The 17,961-nt window shown below is 43.3% G+C and overlaps 1 protein-coding gene across 2 annotated transcripts in view; it reads left to right on the top strand.

The window, feature by feature from the left end:
• EVC2 (EvC ciliary complex subunit 2) overlaps positions 1 to 17,961 on the top strand; it is a 1,020,434-nt gene that overhangs the window by 880,088 nt on the left and 122,385 nt on the right. The window contains exon 21 of one of the 2 annotated variants that reach the window (XM_069631972.1): positions 7,020 to 7,124. In XM_069631972.1, coding sequence (XP_069488073.1) covers positions 7,020 to 7,124 — 105 coding nt within the window. The remainder of the gene's footprint in view (positions 1 to 7,019; positions 7,125 to 17,961) is intronic. The other variant, XM_069631971.1, reaches the window with a different exon arrangement.

Below are 17,961 nucleotides of genomic sequence, written 5' to 3'. Positions count from 1 at the left end.
TTTAGTATTTTCTGTTACCCCCTATAGTTGGAGGTGATTTTGATTGTTGTTGAGTCTTTTTCAGGCTCTCATGTGTTTTGTATGTGTGAATATGGTTGTTTTGTGTTAATCTAGGTAGTATTGATTTCCTTTTAACATTTGTATTCTTGATTTTATGATGTAACATTTGTAAAGGTGTAAATTAATTTTTGCTACCAAAACAAATTAAAAATAAAAAAATAAAAAATAAAACTGTACGGCGCTCTGGGTGGCCTCTTGGACTGGATCTGACGGGTTCTGGATACAGCTCTGCTTTCTGGGTCGGGACCTTGGTTCTAGCACAGGGTTCTTGGCTAGAACAGCAAAACAGCTCAGCCAGGCTGTTGGATTTTGAGATGCCCCGTGGAAGTTTAGGGGTTCGAATCAGGTTGCTAGATTCTGCAGGCCTGCTGAGAAGGGTTCAGCTTGTGAATTTGGCCTCTCTGCTTCAAAGTTCTAGAGTTTGGTTCTAGAGTCTGGTCTCTGGATCTATCTGGAGTCTGGAGTCTTCCTGCAGAGTGCTGCAATAGTTGAGTAGTGGAAAAGTGTGTGTGTCCTATCTGTCCTAGCAGTCCTTATTTATGTATTTCCAAAGTGGGTGGGGAGGCTGATTCTCTATGCCCAACCCTCTAAGGATTTGATTGGTCAGAGGATTTCCTGTCCCCTGACTGGAAAAAGGAACAGCGCGTCACCCGGTGTCATGTTTATGGCTTAGGTGAAAACACTCCCCTTTGTGTCTGTACAGCAAATCCTATTTTCCATAAAACACATATTTACAATATATACCACTTGTTAATAATACATAAATTACATGCCAGATTAATTAAGATCCATTTCTGTTTAACTCTCCTCTTCCTCAGAGCTTGAGTTCAGAAATGACCACTTTTTGTGCTTTTGGTGGGTTTCCCAATATTCTTTCTGCACCAAATTCTAGACATGCCTTCACACCCCGACTGGGCACATTTCTATAATTTTTCCGGTTCTTGGCATAAATGCAGTAGCTACAATATGAATAAATTCCGGCGTTTGGTCTCAGAACATCACACGGTGTCCAGCTTAGTCTTAAATCTTGAGGGAATATTTCATTTTAAGAACCTCAAAGTTTCCCATTTTTGTCAGCTTGGTACAATTTGTTATGAGCATTTTTATAAAACATACATTTGCTTTCAATTCACATCACATCTCAGTCTGGTCCAACTCCTAAAGCTGGGCTAACTCAGAGGGTCACATGTCTTGTTTCCTGCCAACACTTTGTGGTCAGTTACACCCCAAATTAGCATTCCCATTCAGTCCAAGGCCTTTATTGTTCCTTTCTCTGGGCTGCAGAGAAAATCTCCTCCCCTCTTTGATTAGCATGCCAATGCGGCATCCTCCTTCTGGTTGGAATGACAAGGTGTGAAGGGTTCTCAGGGGAAGCAAGCCTTTTGGAGTTTTAACTGCATCAGGTTACTTTCTGATCAATGTAACATAGCTCCTTGTGAAAAAAAATAACATTTATAAACTTAAAATAAGCAACATATCTTTAAATCAAGTCTTTTTCAACAGGAAATAACTGTGCGGCACCCTTATATGGCATGTTGATGGAATTCTCTTCTTTGGCATATTTAACTTCTGAAACACCAGTTCTACTGTCAGAATTATAAATCGCCAGCACCTGACAGAGGCGAGTAACGGTACTACACCCATTTTGGCAGCTGTCTTTCCATCAAGTATCTTTGAAATAGGATTTTGTTCTGAGAACATATGATTCTTGCTGACATTGTATTGATGTGGATTCTTGCAGTAAATGATGTGGAACACCCAACAAAGAGGTTGGATCTTTTAGGTGATTTGTGAGCCATAATTTTAGCAATTTTTGACAAGGGGGGTAGCCCACTGGTGTTTTTTGGCAGTGATCTCCTGTGCTCACTAAGATAGGCAAAAGTGGATGGTGGCCTATTTTTCAGGTTTTCACTGCGCAGTTCCTGGTGATTTCTAGCGAGCAGCATGCTTTCCAGTGGCCATTATGATGTTTCTGCTGCCAGCAATGCACAGTGATGTTGCAGGGATTGGATGAGTAGGTTGATACATCCCACAGTAGACGTCGCTAAATGTACGACATCCCATTGGTTCTATTAACTATAGGACCCTGAATTACTTGGTCCACTATGATTGGGTTGGCATCAACCCCATTCATACTTTTTCACTTGCTTAGCTGTGGGTAGAATAGCCGGCCAGGTGCAGGGAGTTTGTCGGCACCCCCAGCGTCCCTCCAATTATTGCAACAATCACTCATCACTTCAGTGGTCATGTGTCAATTATTTCTTTGTATTTTGGCCTTGTGTCTGCTGCTTGGTCTGGGAAAGTTGAGGCGTCTGGGCATGGCAAGAGTCCATGCGTAGGTGTGAAAGATTCATCCCTTGCTTGCTTGGTCACATAATTTCGACACCATGAAATTGTCTTATTCTCCATGCAATTCTGTGTATTTGATTTAATTCTGCCAGTCGTCTACCATCTGTGGCTTATCTTGACCTTTTTGCGCAGGATACACTGTTCTTTGTCTCATTAATTGTATCCACTGTGGGTCTGTTTCAGCCGATACGTCTTTGGCTTCTTGGCATGGTTGTCTTCCTCTGAGTTTCTCTCTGTCTTTAATTTTCGATTTGCTTGCTGCAAAGCTCTCCTCTTGAAACCTTTAGTAACCGTTGGTCGATTCTGCTCTTGTGCATAGTGGAAGTATACTTATATAAAGTGCTTCTTTTGAGGTAGATATGTATGGGTGGCGCTTGCCGCAGTCTATCTTGCTACTAAGCATAAGCAAGCCTCACGATTTTCTGTGCTTCTTGCGGTTACTGTGCATATGTACACGTTTAAACTGGCTGAATATCTTCATCACGCTCATGGCATAAGATTCTGACATTTTGACATCAATCATTTCATTTTAGACTCGGGATGTCACTTATCCATGGTGTTTTGTCTCTTCATCATTCTCAAGTTGTCATATCTTCTATATGTGAGTCAGTCCGGGTTCTTGTGACATCATCATTCGTCTTCTTTTAGTATCTCCCTGGCTTCTTCAGTTATTGCATTGTGACAGTTGTCATTCTGTCTCATTTGTCGGTATGGTTTTCTCAATGGGTACCTCACTGTCCAGGTTTTCTTAGGTGTTGGTACTTCAACAGGTTCTGTTATTCTGATAGGTACTGGACAGAGCCCTGCTGCGGCTCTCTTCTGGTTTATTTGTTCATCATACGTCACATATTTCGGAGTGAACGTTCCTGGTACTTCAAAATGGGTGGTTGGAGTGCAAATCATGCTTGGTACCTCCTCTACTTAGTAGTCACTCAAGGGAGGAAGAAAGGCTGGTGGATAGATACTTATTTGGAATTGGACCCTCCTTACGGAGTAGCTATAATTACCAACTTGGTCTGTCATCGTCCTTTTGGTCCCTCTCAGAGACAACTTATATTCCTCAGCTCACCATTTATGGCCAGCTGACACACATAGGGTATGTAGTCAGCCTACCCCTAGTAAAGGGGGATATGCAGCTTCCCGTTTATTCCTTGTATCTCTGGGATACTTTTATTATTCCACCTCTCCAAGTACTGGGACTAAGAAGATCAACTATGACGTAAGCCGTAGGGGTTTATCTTCCACCTTTGACTGGGAGTTCCTTCTCCAATCCGGTATCCCCCCCTCCACTGTGGGCTCACCTGTGTCATGACGTCTCCCCTGGCTTCTCCGACCCGCTCATATCCTTTTCTGCTTCCACTCCGTCTCTGTGCTTTGGGCGTCTTGGCTCTGTGGCAGATGGTGGTATGTGTGTCACTCTGGCTTTGCATGCCAGTATGAGGCTTTGTATTCGCTTCACGTCCCTGTTCGGCATCTCGAGTGCCTCTAGGAATGCGTCTGCAGCACAGACGCCGCCTTTCCTGCTCTCTGTGCCGCTTCGTTGCCTCGCTCACCCCTTCTAGGAATCCCAGTCCGATCTGGGAAGTGTTCTTCGCAGTCCACCCTTGTCCCCCTGCTTAGATATCTTCCTGACAGCTTGGCTTTACTGGCTGCCACCAGCCTGTAGAATCTCTCTGCATTTCTTCCTGGCTCCTTCTTTGAACTCCTGCATTACTAAAGGGAGCCATTCAGAGCCAATCAGATTTCTCCAGAAGCTAAACCGCTCACTCTTAATTCCGGTTACTCTCTTCCTCGTGTCAGTCTTTGTTACTTATGTAACTACAGGATGTATAAAAGTTCTATGACTAAGTGTTGGAGAATGTTGATGGTTACTGCCCACTATATGACATGAGGGCTTAAGGTACTGAAGGGCTGTCCTTAAAAGGGAATGGGGGATATCCTATCTTCCCCAATGTTTCCTTAAACAGGGCAAGGGGAACAACCATATGTCTTTATGGAATGGGTTAAGGAAACTTTCATAGCTTTATCCACATTGCCAGATATGGTGGACAATTCCAGCCCATCAAATGATAGCATTCTGCCTTCACCCTAAATCTAGTGCAGATAAATCACATGGTATGGAACTTTCAAATGCACATTGTGTGGGAGGGAACTCTCAATTACTGCCCAATATTGGCTTACATTAAGCATTTCTGTAGCATCTATGACTAAGATAGGTATCAAAGACCAATGTAATGCCATTACAGGTGGTATGTTTAGAAAATGCTTTGACTGATTTAGTAGCTTTGAATATGACCTATGTCCCAGTTCCCAGGGCACATTACTTGGGGCATCCAGTTATTATCCCAGGGGCCGACCAGCCTACTCGAGGCTGTAGGCAGGTTCATCCAGTGTGCTAAGCCCCTTGTGGCCCCCCAACAACTGAACTGACAGCTCCTTTTCCCAGTACAACTACTGTAAAGGCTATAGGCTTTGGGAGATTTAATGCCATCATCTCATGCTTGAAGTAGGATACCATCCCATTGCCACCATATATGATCCCTCTTCTTTCCATAATTAGCTCCACCAGAAGTGGGAACAGCTGGAATTATTGCGAGGGGTGGTGGCTCCAAACATGTCTCTGCCCACTTCCTCTGGCTCCTCCCACTCCTAGCCCTAGAAACTTCTGATCTATCCGTCCTAATGGTATCAGTCCCTCTCCATTAGCCGGCGCCGTACCCCTCTGCACTAGCCCCGACCAGAATAAAGAAACTAAATTACTAGTGCACACTGGGCCAATGCAGAGCACTCTTAATGCCACCAAATTCCCCTCACTGCTTTTGTTCCTTTCATCATACTTTCAAATACTTTTTCTTTTACCTCATGGAGCTGTATTACTGACTGTCCTGGACGAGTGCTTTTCCCAAGTCCTATGAAGCCAAATGTGGCAGACTATCCAGGCACAGGGAAATTCTTCCTCTTAGTGTTATGGATGCCTCTGCGAAATTTCAGACAGGCACATTGTCTGTGTTTTATAAAGCGCAAACTGCACATGTGGTCTCTTTGTAGTGCCCCAAGACTCTAGGAAGAGGAGAAGGAAGGGAGTTGTACCCTTCTGGCAACCCGAGGCACTTCTCCGGGTGGCACAATGTTTTATTTTTATGTGGGGACCCTCTCCATAATCATGTGTGAAGCATCCAGTTTGCTGTAGATCTACCTCTCCATAAGCAAGAACACATAAGATTTTGATCTATGTAAGAAAATTGATAGTCACTTGCACAGCTTGCATATTCGAGCAGAAGTCTTAAACTGTGTTAGATTTAACTGTCACATGAAGGAGTTTGACTGGTCTGTTTGCTAGGTCTGAATTGCAAACATTTTAACTGTGATTTGTTATATGTCCTGGCATAAAAGATATATATATATATATATCAATAAAACGTCACACCTGCTAAGAACCTTGGTGTCATCTTTGCCTGCACCTTCTCCTTCCTTCCTCACATCTCCGACGTCTCTAAGAAGTCAAACTATCAGCTGCATTGCCTGAGTGGTATTCTTCCTTTTCTCACTTTCCTCTCTTCCTTTTCTCACTTTCCCCCTGAAGCCCTGGTCTTCTCCAGGCTGTACTACTGCAACATCCTCTTTCTAAAGCCGCCTGCCTCTACTCTTCGATCTTTAAAACTTATCCAGAACAGGACTACGAGACTTGTCCTTGTCCTCAAGCCCAGGGATTGTACCTCTCCAGCTCTTAAATCTCTTCACGGCCTCTGTGTCTGCCAGGATCAAGTTCAAGACCCTTTGCATCATCCACAAGGCTTTCACTACCTCCAACTTTCTCGTCCTAAAGCTCTTTCTTCTCGAGCTCTCCGCTCATCACCTCCAACTCTCTCAGGGTCAGACGCTTCTCCAAGCATGGGAATGGGGGGGCAGATCTCTCTCCTCGGCTGAGGCCTCCTGCTGGAACAGCCTCCATCCTCTCTCAAACTTGAGCAGAACCACCTCCTGTTGTGGAAGCAACTCAAGACTTTTCTTTTCACTTCTGCTTTCTCGCTTCCTCTCCCCTGCTGATGTCCCTGACTGCTCCCTGCACTAGTCACCCTCTGAACTCAGGCCCAAGCTCCTGCATGTCCAGTTACCCTTGCACTGCCCCCAGGCTCCCCAGCACTTAATGGTCTGTACCTGCAACCCTACAGTCCCTTTCTCTGCGCTTATGAGCCACCTGCTTGCTGCACTTATTGAGTTACCGGCACTTCTCCCTTCCCAACCCCCCACCCCCCCTCCCCCGGCACGTCTATCCTCCCTTTTCCCTGCACTTGCGCAATCTGCATGGCAGAAGGCCTAGTAAGATCGTTATTTTGTCCTCCCTTTGTTTCCCTCCTCCTTGTCTTGTCGCACCTAGAAACATTTGTGTACAGGTGCATTATAAATGTCATATCATATAACAATTGCAGAGTTTTTGATTTACAATTGCGTGCAGTGTTTCAAAGGTTGCATTCTGCATCTGTATACCATTAACAGAAGTAGTCACAACGATGTGAAAACTGTATGCTCAAATGAGGTAAAATATTTTAATTATAAAGTGTTGCTTTTTGTAGAGATTAACGATGTGTTTTGTTATTCTTTTTAAACAGTAGGAACCCGCAAGACTCGGGGAAAGCCTTAGAGACCAGATTAAGACAATCTCTCATCAACCAAGGATTGGAGAAAACTAATTCTTCAATTAGGAGAAAAGGAAGGTAAAAGAAAAAATACTACTTTACTTTGACATTTTCACTGTCAAAATCCTAACGGAGACACTACGCTCAGGCTTATTGGCGTTACCCACCATTTCATTGGAATGGTTGCTCAGCCCCCATTCGTTGTACTTGTTTCCATTATATTTGTTTTACTAGTCTGAATTGTTACACAGTGATATGTATATCAAACTGACCAAAAGTGTGAATAGACTTTACTCCAATTGTGTGTGGCATATTTAAATAAGATTCACTGCTGTTTCCTATTCCTCCTTACCTGCCTGCCCATCCTAGCTCCTCTGCTACCCCTGCACAGTACTTGTATCTCCATGGGTGAGCCCCCTAATGCACTCTGTTACTTCCCGGCTGAGTTTGCACTTAATACATCCCATGCATACATATTAGGTAGGGTGCACAATTCTGCACCTCTAGTCACTTGCATTGTACAGCCATATAGGTTGCATCACCCAGACTGTATCTGAAAATGTATTCAATCAGGGTAGTGATCTGCCATGTCTTTAAACCCCATATGCTTATATAAAGTGCAAATATCCTGTTACTGATCTACAATCCTCTTTCGTGTCTTGAGTCTGGAGTCTATTTCCACTTCTAACTTTTGTTCCCTGCAGCATTTCCCTCTATGGGGCCACGAAGAGTTGTGCTTCTGTGGATGTTGCTGGGTCCTGCATTTGACCCATTATGCTTCCTCTCTCTCAAAATATCCTACTACTTTTAAATGTGCATCCCTAATGAATCCTAGAATCAACTGAAGTGCATAATCTTTTTTCACCTTTTGCGTAGCCAGAATTGTGCATTCTGGACTTTGCAGACTCTCTCTCTCCCTCAAACCATGCAAAAACCATTTTTAGTGACGTCCTAATCAATTGCACCCTGATCACTGATATTGCTGGTGATCCTGCCATTATTGCCATAATCAGGACTCTGAATCACATTTTTCACTTTTTTGTCATCCAGAATAAACATGTTTTCATATTCCTGATGTTTATTTTTTTATGTATTTTTCCAGTTTCCTACTTTTTTTGGCGTGAAGTTGTATTCAGCTCTGCTCTTTTTCTACGCTATTTTTCCAGCTGTTATCCTTTGCTCACAAGATGTCTTTTTATGCCATTATTTTCTGGGTCATGACTGACTCTGGCCAAAACCCTGATAGGCCTCCTGCTCCCCTGTTTCTGACCCTGTCACTGTCCATTTCTTCTTTTGTTTCCCAAAAGTGCCCAGACATTTGCAACATTTCAATTATTTGTTCATATGGATTATTCTGAAAATGGCTGAATTACATTTTAGTTACACTGTCTGTGATGTGTTGTCAAGGTTATGTTAAGTAATTTAATTTATCTAATATGCCAGCCACAGCAATCCTGCTTCAGAGTGAGAGAAGGGCTGCTACTCATTGTGCTTTATGTTCCTCAAAGAAGGGTAGCGCATGTATCTCATCATGGGTCTGTGGCTCTTTGATTTGCACTTGTGTAGGGACAAGTTCAAGATTTTCACCATGGTTCAGATCCTCTATGCCCTTGAGCTGCAAGACTGTCTGGTGTTGCTGGACTTTCAGGATGCCTATTTCCATGTGCCAATTCACCTAAAACACGGAAAGTACTTGAGGATCATACTTGGAGATACCCATTACCTATTCTGAGTCAAGCCTTACAGTTTTCCTTGGCCCCACAGATCAACACCACACTGTTGGCTGTGGTAGCTTCACATCTTCCCGTACCTGGATGATTTGCTCAGCTGACCCGCACCCCAGATGTGACGAAGGCCCTCACCTGCACCACACTGGTCATCAGTTCTACAGCTTGTGCTTCTCCCTGAGTGTCAAGAAGTTGCATGTTTTCCATCCCAATAGCAGTAGTTCAAAAGGGATGTTCTGGAAAAACTCTTGGTCAGGGCAAGCTATTTCTCACTGATGAAGCCCAACAAGGCCGAATCATGTCTGGGGATGCTTGTGGTCTTGTGCAGAAGGGATGTGACCTAGCAGTTCGGGCTGGACTGCCCTTTTTGGTGTGGGACCTAGCCTGATTTGCAGATGGTCTTTCCCCTTCTGTAATGGCTTGACAGGCAAAGAACGATGGTCTGGAGGGTTGCCCAGAGCAATGCCAGAGGTAAAGATTCATTCTAAACCTCCCAGCCATCACCTCTTTGTTTTTGATTTGGTCTCTTTTCAGCACACAGGGTTTTCACCAAGCTCCCCAGGCTAGTCATAGATGCACTTGCACCAGGCATGCAGCTTATTTAACAGCTTGGGTTTCTTGCTGAATGTTAAGAATTCTCAGGTTTTGCCATTTCAGTCCCTCCGATTCATCGGGGCAGACTTGGGCACCCACCTGGGCTAGGCCTTCCCTCCCAAGTACTGAACATCTCCAAGATAGTGCATGTCTTCCAATCACAGGAAAATGATCCTGCCTTGGCTTTTTTGCTCTTGCTTGGTCTCATGGCCTCCTCCACCATGGTGGTGCCAGAGACCTGGTTGCCTTTGAGGGTGCTCAAATGCCTTCTCAGTTGCCCGTGGTCCCAGTTTTAGGGACGTGTCTCTGATCTTATATTGGACTCAGCTAAGTTGTCCAAGGACCTCAAATGGTGGTCAAAGAGGGACAACCTGTTGAGAGGTGCATTGTTTCGACAACCCTGCCCACAGCTGACTTCAATCATGGATGTATCCCTGAAGGACTGAGGTTCCCACCCCCAAGATCTGACAGTGAGCAACCTTTTGTCTTCACTGGACTGCCTGGAACACAACCGTTTGCTGGAGCTGAAAGCGATCAGGATGCTCCTTGTAATTATTCTCACATCCTAGTGGCAAGAGTGTATTAGTCCTAACAGACAACAGTGGCCATGTAGTACCTCAACAAATCAGGTGGTGTGGGATATTTGCCTCTGTGCACAGAAACAATGGGGTTCTGGGCTCTGGAAAACAGCTTGCCTCTGATGGCTGCCCATTTGGTCAGCAAGACGAACGTTGGCAGATGTCCTAAGCAGCCAGTTTTCGACCTCCCGCAAGTCGGGAAGTTCTGGAGGAGGTGTTCTATCATTGGGGGACACCGTGAGTGGACTTCTTCACTACCAGTGTGAATAGGAAGTGCAGGTGGTTCTGCTCCAATTAAATTCCTCAGCAGGGAGCTCTAGGGGATGCTTTGATAGACTTGTAAGTGCTCAATGCGTTCCTGCTGATACCTGTCATTTTGCTGATTATAACGAGATTATGCCTTTTTATGTCCATGGTGATCTTGATTGCTCTGGCCAAGGCCCAAGAATGCAGTACCTGGAGTTGTAGGCCAGGGCCATCTGGCCTCCCTGGCACCTCCTGCAGAGAGCAGAGCTCCTCTCTTATTTGGAGGGATGGGTCCTACACCCAAACTTCAATAGGTTGAACCTTCATGCCAGGCTTCTGAAAGGTTGAGATATAAGAAGTGGGATTTGTTGAAGGACGTCTTGGATGTATTTCTCTCTGCTAGAAGGTCTGCCACCAAATCCATGTATGCATGCCTGTAGCATACATTTTCGGTTTGGTACCCGGAGGGGGATCTGGACCCCTTTACTTGCACCACAGCCTGTGTTCTGGATTTTCTGCTTTAATTGGCTCGGTTGGGCCAGCAGTTGGCACTGTGAATGGTAACCTTGCTGCCATTTCAGTCTTCACGAGAACCCTCGAGCCAGTCCTTTTTTTCACAATCTCAGCGGCCATGGAATTTCTATGAAGACTGTGCAATCCTTTCCCACATGCCAGTTAATTTTTCCGCCGTGGGATTTGAATTTAGTATTAACGATACTGCAAACCCTAGTAGTGGAAAATGTTCAGAAGAGCAGCTGTAAAGGGAGATGGAGATCAAAGATGAGGAATCTTTGCGAGCAACATCCATCAGAAAGAATATTACCGATAGGTAAGTAATCTGTTCACTGGCCCCATTCTAAATTCGATCAGCCACTTCCTTTTTCTTTCTTCCACTGTCAAACTCTTCAGTTTGCTGCTGAAGGTGGATGGCTGTCCTCCCTGAACAGTTAGGAAACTGAGTTGTGACCTGAAATGCCAATATGGGGATGAAAAAAATCAGCGTTGACAATGGTGGTGTTCAGAATAACATATCAAAACCCTGATCTAGTTATCTTACCGAGTCATACCAGAGAGACCGACTATGCATCTGTGCCTTTTACATGAACTCAGTAACTTCAAATATAGGTGAAACTAGGTACTGGATCACAGTACACGTTTTATTATCGAAACCTGCATCATATTGGCATAAAGCGTAAGTGGTGTTGGAGCAAACCCTTACCACTTCAGTACTATTTTTGGAATTCAGAGTAGTTAGTAAATAGCAGTGCAGCTCCATAGCATTATTATAATCCTTGCCTAACACTAGACTTTGATCTTCAATATGGCACTCTCCCGGTACAACCACATAAAGGAATCTGCTCGGCAGGGGTGCTACATCAGTGTCCCTTGTGACGAATCTAGTGAAGTCGTCACTAACTTCTCTGGGAAAGTCATACCACATGTGGCCTGGCAAGGGCAGAAACTAGCTGACTCCGACCCTGATGTTGGCTATGTGTGGGAGGACTACATGGGGGGAGACCAATCTCACTGATGAATATGGGTCACTAGAAGACCTGTCGTACCCCGCCCTCACCCTTGTCAGGGATAATAGTCACCAGTCATTGGCTTACCAACTATGCAGGGCATATTGTAATATTGAATTTACTGTTAAAAACCATAGACAAACACATACTTGTTCCTATGGGCCTACTAGGATAAGAAAGAGGGCCAGTGTAATGAGGATCATGCCTGCCGAGAACCACACAATGCAGGCTAGTTATTACAAACAGCTGATCAATAGCGGGAACTTTAAAACACCCACAAGCTGGGAAGATGGAGACGCACCATACCCAAGGCCGATTGGGAAACAGGAGGGACGCTAAACAGACCAGAGAGCAGGCGAGCTTGTGGCAGTGTCGGAAGAGATGCTCTATTGGGAGAGCCACTGCAGTACGAGGACCGGGGAGCCTTCACACTGCTGGCCAGAAGATGAAGGTTACCGCTGGGCACCGTGGAGAATGCTAAAGCATTCAGGAGAGACTGGTGAGCCCACATAGGGAGATTGTGGCGCTTTGAGGCGTACAATGCACACCAATTGCAAGTAATTGGAAAGCCTGGGAGAACCCGAGCAGGGGAGCTGTGGGAACCTGGCAAGCAATTCAAGTTGTGAATGAAAGGTGGGCAAAACCCATTCCTTGAATGGAAAAGAATATGAAAATGTGAGAGCATTACAACATTGCAAAAGTCCTGGCAGGAGAATATATCGGGCACCTTGAAGGCGAGTCTGGGACCGGCACCCAAATTAATAAAATAAAGAAATCTGATAAAGTCCTTACAGGAGAGTACACCAGGCCTTTTTTTTTTTTTCTTTTTTTCATGAGTCAGGAGACACACACCTGAACTGTGTGCAAAGCAAGCCAGAGGAGAAATAAAGAAATATTCTGAATGTGCGAAACCTAGATGAAGGGAAACAAGTCAGTTGGAAGGAAGAGATTGTAAGGAGTAGAAAGGATAATCTCTTGGTTCAAAATCCTTACCATATATTTGAAAGTGGAGGAAAGGCTGAGAGGAAGTGAACACCCTCTTGGTGCTCATGAGACTGTAAATTGTGAAAGAACTAAGAAACTTAGGGGAAGGGAAAAACCTTCCAATGATGCTGGAACTTTCGGCTGTTTATTTCTTTGAAACCCTTTTGCGACTTTGAGTTCAAATTGTGAACTACAGCTGCAAGTGGCAGCTAGAGAACATGAATCCCTTTTGCACTTTGATAGGTTTAGCATGCGAGGGTCAGTGTAGGGCTTTGGACATATGTGGAAAACATTTTACATTGGACATCTTGACAGAGACCATAGTTAGGTTTGCTGTGGTAGGGAAACCCCTCCTAGAGTTAGGGAAAGATAGGCTTTTCTCTAACCCATTTCATTTAATACATGTTTACAAATCAACACTATGCCTCTGTGTCTGAGTCTTACGGTACCTCACACCCTGCTCTCATTAGTATTCTGCACCCTTTCACTCAGCACCACCATTGTATTTATTATACATCTGTACCATACTGTTCAAGGCACAGAGGTATACCTCCTATGACAACCAATTTGGAAAGGCTTCACATGGGTAAGGAACAACTTCTGGAGGACACGCATTGCCGTGGGAGAAACCCAAATCACATTTCTACTCCACTTTTCCAACTCTCATTTATACAATCGGTTCCTCCCTGCCAGTGTGCGACAAATCTCATTCTGTATCCGAGCCAGAGCTGCACATCAGATATGGCTACCATATTATAAATATTGTAGCTCTGCTTTAGTTCAGAGAGGCATAAGAGTTATTGTAAATCTGGAAAGATAACAAAACAACTAAGATGCATAAAATAGACAATTTGATTTTCAAGTCACAGTTGCTACCGCCCATTTGCAGTGAGTCGCGTGGACCCACATCTGATGTCCTTGCGATTTGACCGCTGAGTCGGATACCAATAAAACCTGCAGCTGCCTCTTCCTGCGTGGAACCAGAGCCAACGTTTTGTGGTGTCTCTTCAGTAGAACAAAATATCCTGGTTGCAGAGAGTGGCTGTGCGCAAGTGGTCCTTTAGGCAGAGCTGCATTTACCTGGTGATGAACAAAACTGAAAAAAGAGATTAAGGATTTCACATACCCCAACAATTTGTCATCGGTCAAATGCAGGTTACATCAACAACTATTACAGGAGGCTAAAGTGTAGTCCCATAGGTCAGCCATACATTATCTCATAGGGGCTTAGCCCAGTTTTCCTGCTTGGTGTCGTTTGTATATTGAACAACACAAGAGGAAGGTTATCGGGCCATTTCAGCCTGGTTTCCTGGCACAATTTGGCCATCCTGTTCTTGATAACACTGTTACATCTCTCTACTTCACCTGCTAATTAAGGATGGTGTGGACAGTGCAAGTTGTGTTGCACTTTGAGAGGTCAGGAGCCCCTCTACAACACTATTTATAAAGTACGACCCCTGGTCGGTGTTGATACTAACTGGCACTCCAAAGCTGGGTACAAAATCTCTAAGAAGTGTTTTAACAGCGGTTACAGCATCTGCCTTTTTTCGGCAGGCGTACGATTCCACCCACACATCAAAAATAAAAAGGAGCTATTGCCAGCTATTGCAGCAGCGATTTTTAGAGTTTAGAAGCAGGACTTAATTCAGTGGCATATTCATCCCTTCCCTTACCGCATGAGCATGGCCATGGTACATTCTGACAAGGTGTGGCAATAATATATTGATGCCACCAATCAATGATGGACTTCTCGCCAAAGAGAGTCCAAGTAATGACATTCCTTTTTCATCCAGCTATCCTCACTAGATGGGGATATTTTCTTGCATTTGCACCAAATCTTCAAGTGTCTTGCATGGTGAGCGTAATGTATTCATCTTCTGACTGAAAGAGCAGCTAGTTTTGCTGTTCCTGCAAAATCATTGCAGCAACTAATGTCATTATCTAGGGACTAAGTGTGGGGCATTTAATAATAGTTACCATAGATTTCACCAAATTTATTTCACTGAAAATGGTAGGTGAAATGGTATATGTGTAATGCATAATAGGGAGGGGGTAAGGGTATATGTTAGGGTAAGGAGAGATGGGGTGGGGTGCAGGGGTCCACCCGCATTATAAAAAATATGAATTGAAAAAGTAAAAAGTTGATTTCGTTTTTTGGTGAAATGGTTTTGGTGAAATCTCCATTACGTGAAATATTTTCGAAGAAATCGCATACATCCTTTAATAATGGCGATCTTTCCAGGTAACATGATGTCGTCTATTAGAGTCTTCACATGTTCTATATTTTTCATAGGGGATCCTGTCGATGTCCGGAATCCTCTGTTTCCAGAGTTGACCAAAGTCATGAGCTACCCAAAAGGCATATCAGGAATCAGTACAGAGGTTAACAAATTGTTGCGCACACCCTTGTGAATGTCACCAGCTATGCATCCTGTGCTGAAGTGATATGGGCTAGCGTCCCACTTTTCAGCACCTCCTCGTGCTCACACACCATTTACCCTGCAACCATTGTCCCATTTTGGTCTCGATCACATGAACCGTCGGTAAACTAAACCAGGTCTGCCTCGGGGAAGGGTACATTAGTTAAATCAGTTCTGGGTATGAATAGGAAATCAGTAATAGCTACACAATCATGGGTTTTAGTGTGTGCCCTTCACCAACCCGTGTAGAGGGGAACCAGAATTCTGGATTCAGTACTGAGAACCCGGTTAGGGCAGGCGATCAAAAGGAAGATCTCATATATGCTAGCCAGAGATACAGAAGTTTTTTTGACTTTCAGCAAGAGTAAGACGGCTGTGTGTGGCACTGCAACCTACAGGGGAGATCCCAGCACAATATTCTCGCAGTTCTACCACTAGTGTGACTGCTATAATAAATCTTAAGCAGGTGACCTCCCATCAGCAATGTGGTATAATTCTTTTCTATAGTAACCGACAGATTTATGATAGCCATGTCCCGTCTCTGCAAGGGCAGTCAGCAGGAACTATGCCTCCTGCTTGCATGCTTCATAGGCTGGTGATGCTTATCAATAGGTTGTCCACTTACCGGACTAACTCTGAGTTTTTGGAGAATTTTATGTCCTATGTATCGTCCTTTAGTTGCAGAGAGAAAAGGGTAGGTGTCACTATATCTTTTTTTTTTTTTTTTTTTTATTTGATATGGTTAAAAATTTCAACCTTTCAAATTCAACGTATCACAAGTTTGCCACACTTTAAACAATAAATTATACAAAACAAACTAAATTACAAAATTACAAAATTACAACTATATGTCTATCAGCTTATCTTAAAATAGATATGTTGCTTCCATAAGCATAAGAAGGTATAATGATTTCATTATATTCTGCTACAATTTCATAAAAGGATTTCTTAACATTCTTTCTAAAGTTAAGGGATCCTTTTGAACATTCTTTCTAAAATTAAGGGATCCTTTTGGTTAAAAAGCTGGAGGTTGCGTAACTAAATTTTAAAAGTTGACTCTAGAACACACAACTTTAGATGAACTAAACAATGTAAAAGCACTTCAACATCAATTGACATCATCCTTAGCAGTATATGGCAACACTGTTTGGACAAATTGAGTTAAAGCAATGTGTATTACTGTTCTGTTGCTCGTGATCAAGGCAATCCATATTTCGTAATGTGAACGTAGGCAAAAAAATTGCATTACATTTTTGAAATATTGTTCTCTCAATCCAGACAGAGCCAAACATTCTACAATTACGTGGCTTAACGTCTCAATTTGATTCAAATTAGTACAAAACCGACAAAAGGCTTCACTTTTGGGAATAATTCCCCGTCTTGCCAAGATCTGATTGGTTGGACACAAATTCAATCGTATTCTTAACATGGTGGCACGAACCACACTAGACGGACATTTAACCAAGTAGTCGCTCATCTGTCTAATTTTTTTATGAGGGAAAACATTTATATCAAAGTCAACATAGCCAGAACAAACCTGTTGGGTTATAATCCAATCATGACGATATAAACTTGTTTTGGCTTTATTCGGATTAGAGAGCAGCATCTCTATAGAGATATCTGCATCCACAAGAGCATTTAGCACAAACCGCCTCCAATTCTTAGAAAATATATCTAATGAGGAACACATATGGTGGCCAACGAGTCCTAGAATGTTATCTGATTGTAATCCCAATAAGAGTTTACGATAAAAATTGCAAAATTTCCACAACACCTGTGCATGCATTGAGGTCAGGCCCAATTCATATCTTATTAACCATATGGGAGTACAAGACGGTAGACAAAAGACTGTTTTCCAAAACTTTCCTTCAAAGTAATCCCAGTATCGTCTTTCCCTAGGCGGGAAAGTTTCAGCCCCATAAGACAGAATTGGGACGACTTTCTGCATATAGAAAGTCTTGACATGACTTGTGGTAATTTGCCCATACTTGGATAGGATAATTTTGGCTTGTGATGTCAAAGCCATACTTTTGGCTTTGATAGTGTCCTCAAGGATCGAGTTTGTTCTTGACCCTGAAAATGGAAGGCCCAAATATTTATAATGCAGTACTTTCATCAAAGATAGAGTGGACACCTTCCATTGGTAATTCATCATTTTTGGATTGGCTTTTCTAAGACACGACACAATTTGGGTTTTATTTGTGTTAATTATTAGATTGTTCTTAGTCGTGTAATCCGATAATTGATTCAACAGCTCTTGTAACCCATTTGGGGTAAGGGATACCAATACTAAATCGTCCGCATACAGGAGCCACATAATCTTTTGGGAGCCTAGTTTCGGTGCATCTGCCATGCAGTCCTGTAGGCTTATACCCAAATCTAGCAAAAACAAATTGAATAAAGTTGATGCCAGAATACAGCCTTGTCTTAGACCTCTAAACGTTCTAATCTCAGAAGATAGTAGCCCTTCAAGTGACAATTTGATTTGTATACTCGTATTCGTGTGAAGTTTTTTAATCACAGTAAGCAGAGAAGAGGGGCAACCATATTTATGCAATTTCTGAAACAGTAGGCTACGGTCTATTGAGTCGAAAGCATTTCGAAAGTCAACAAAAGCCATGTAAAGTGGCTGCCCAATCTTATGATATTTTGACTTTAACAAGTTTAATGTTGTTAGATTTAAGCCAGTTCCCATTCCTGCAACAAAACCCGATTGAAATGGATCTCTTTTGCCCTGTTGGATAGCCCAGGTATTTAATTCTTGTAGAATTATTCGACTATACAACTTTCCAGGGGCATCCAATAGGGCAATCGGTCTGTAGTTATTCGGTATGCGCCGATCC

Source organism: Ambystoma mexicanum, chromosome 6q (genome assembly GCF_040938575.1).
Source record: "Ambystoma mexicanum isolate Mex_15411 chromosome 6q, UKY_AmexF1_1, whole genome shotgun sequence".
Classification (NCBI taxonomy): domain Eukaryota; kingdom Metazoa; phylum Chordata; class Amphibia; order Caudata; family Ambystomatidae; genus Ambystoma; species Ambystoma mexicanum.
Note: the sequence above shows the minus strand (reverse complement) of the source record. Positions and strands in the feature narration are given on the sequence as shown.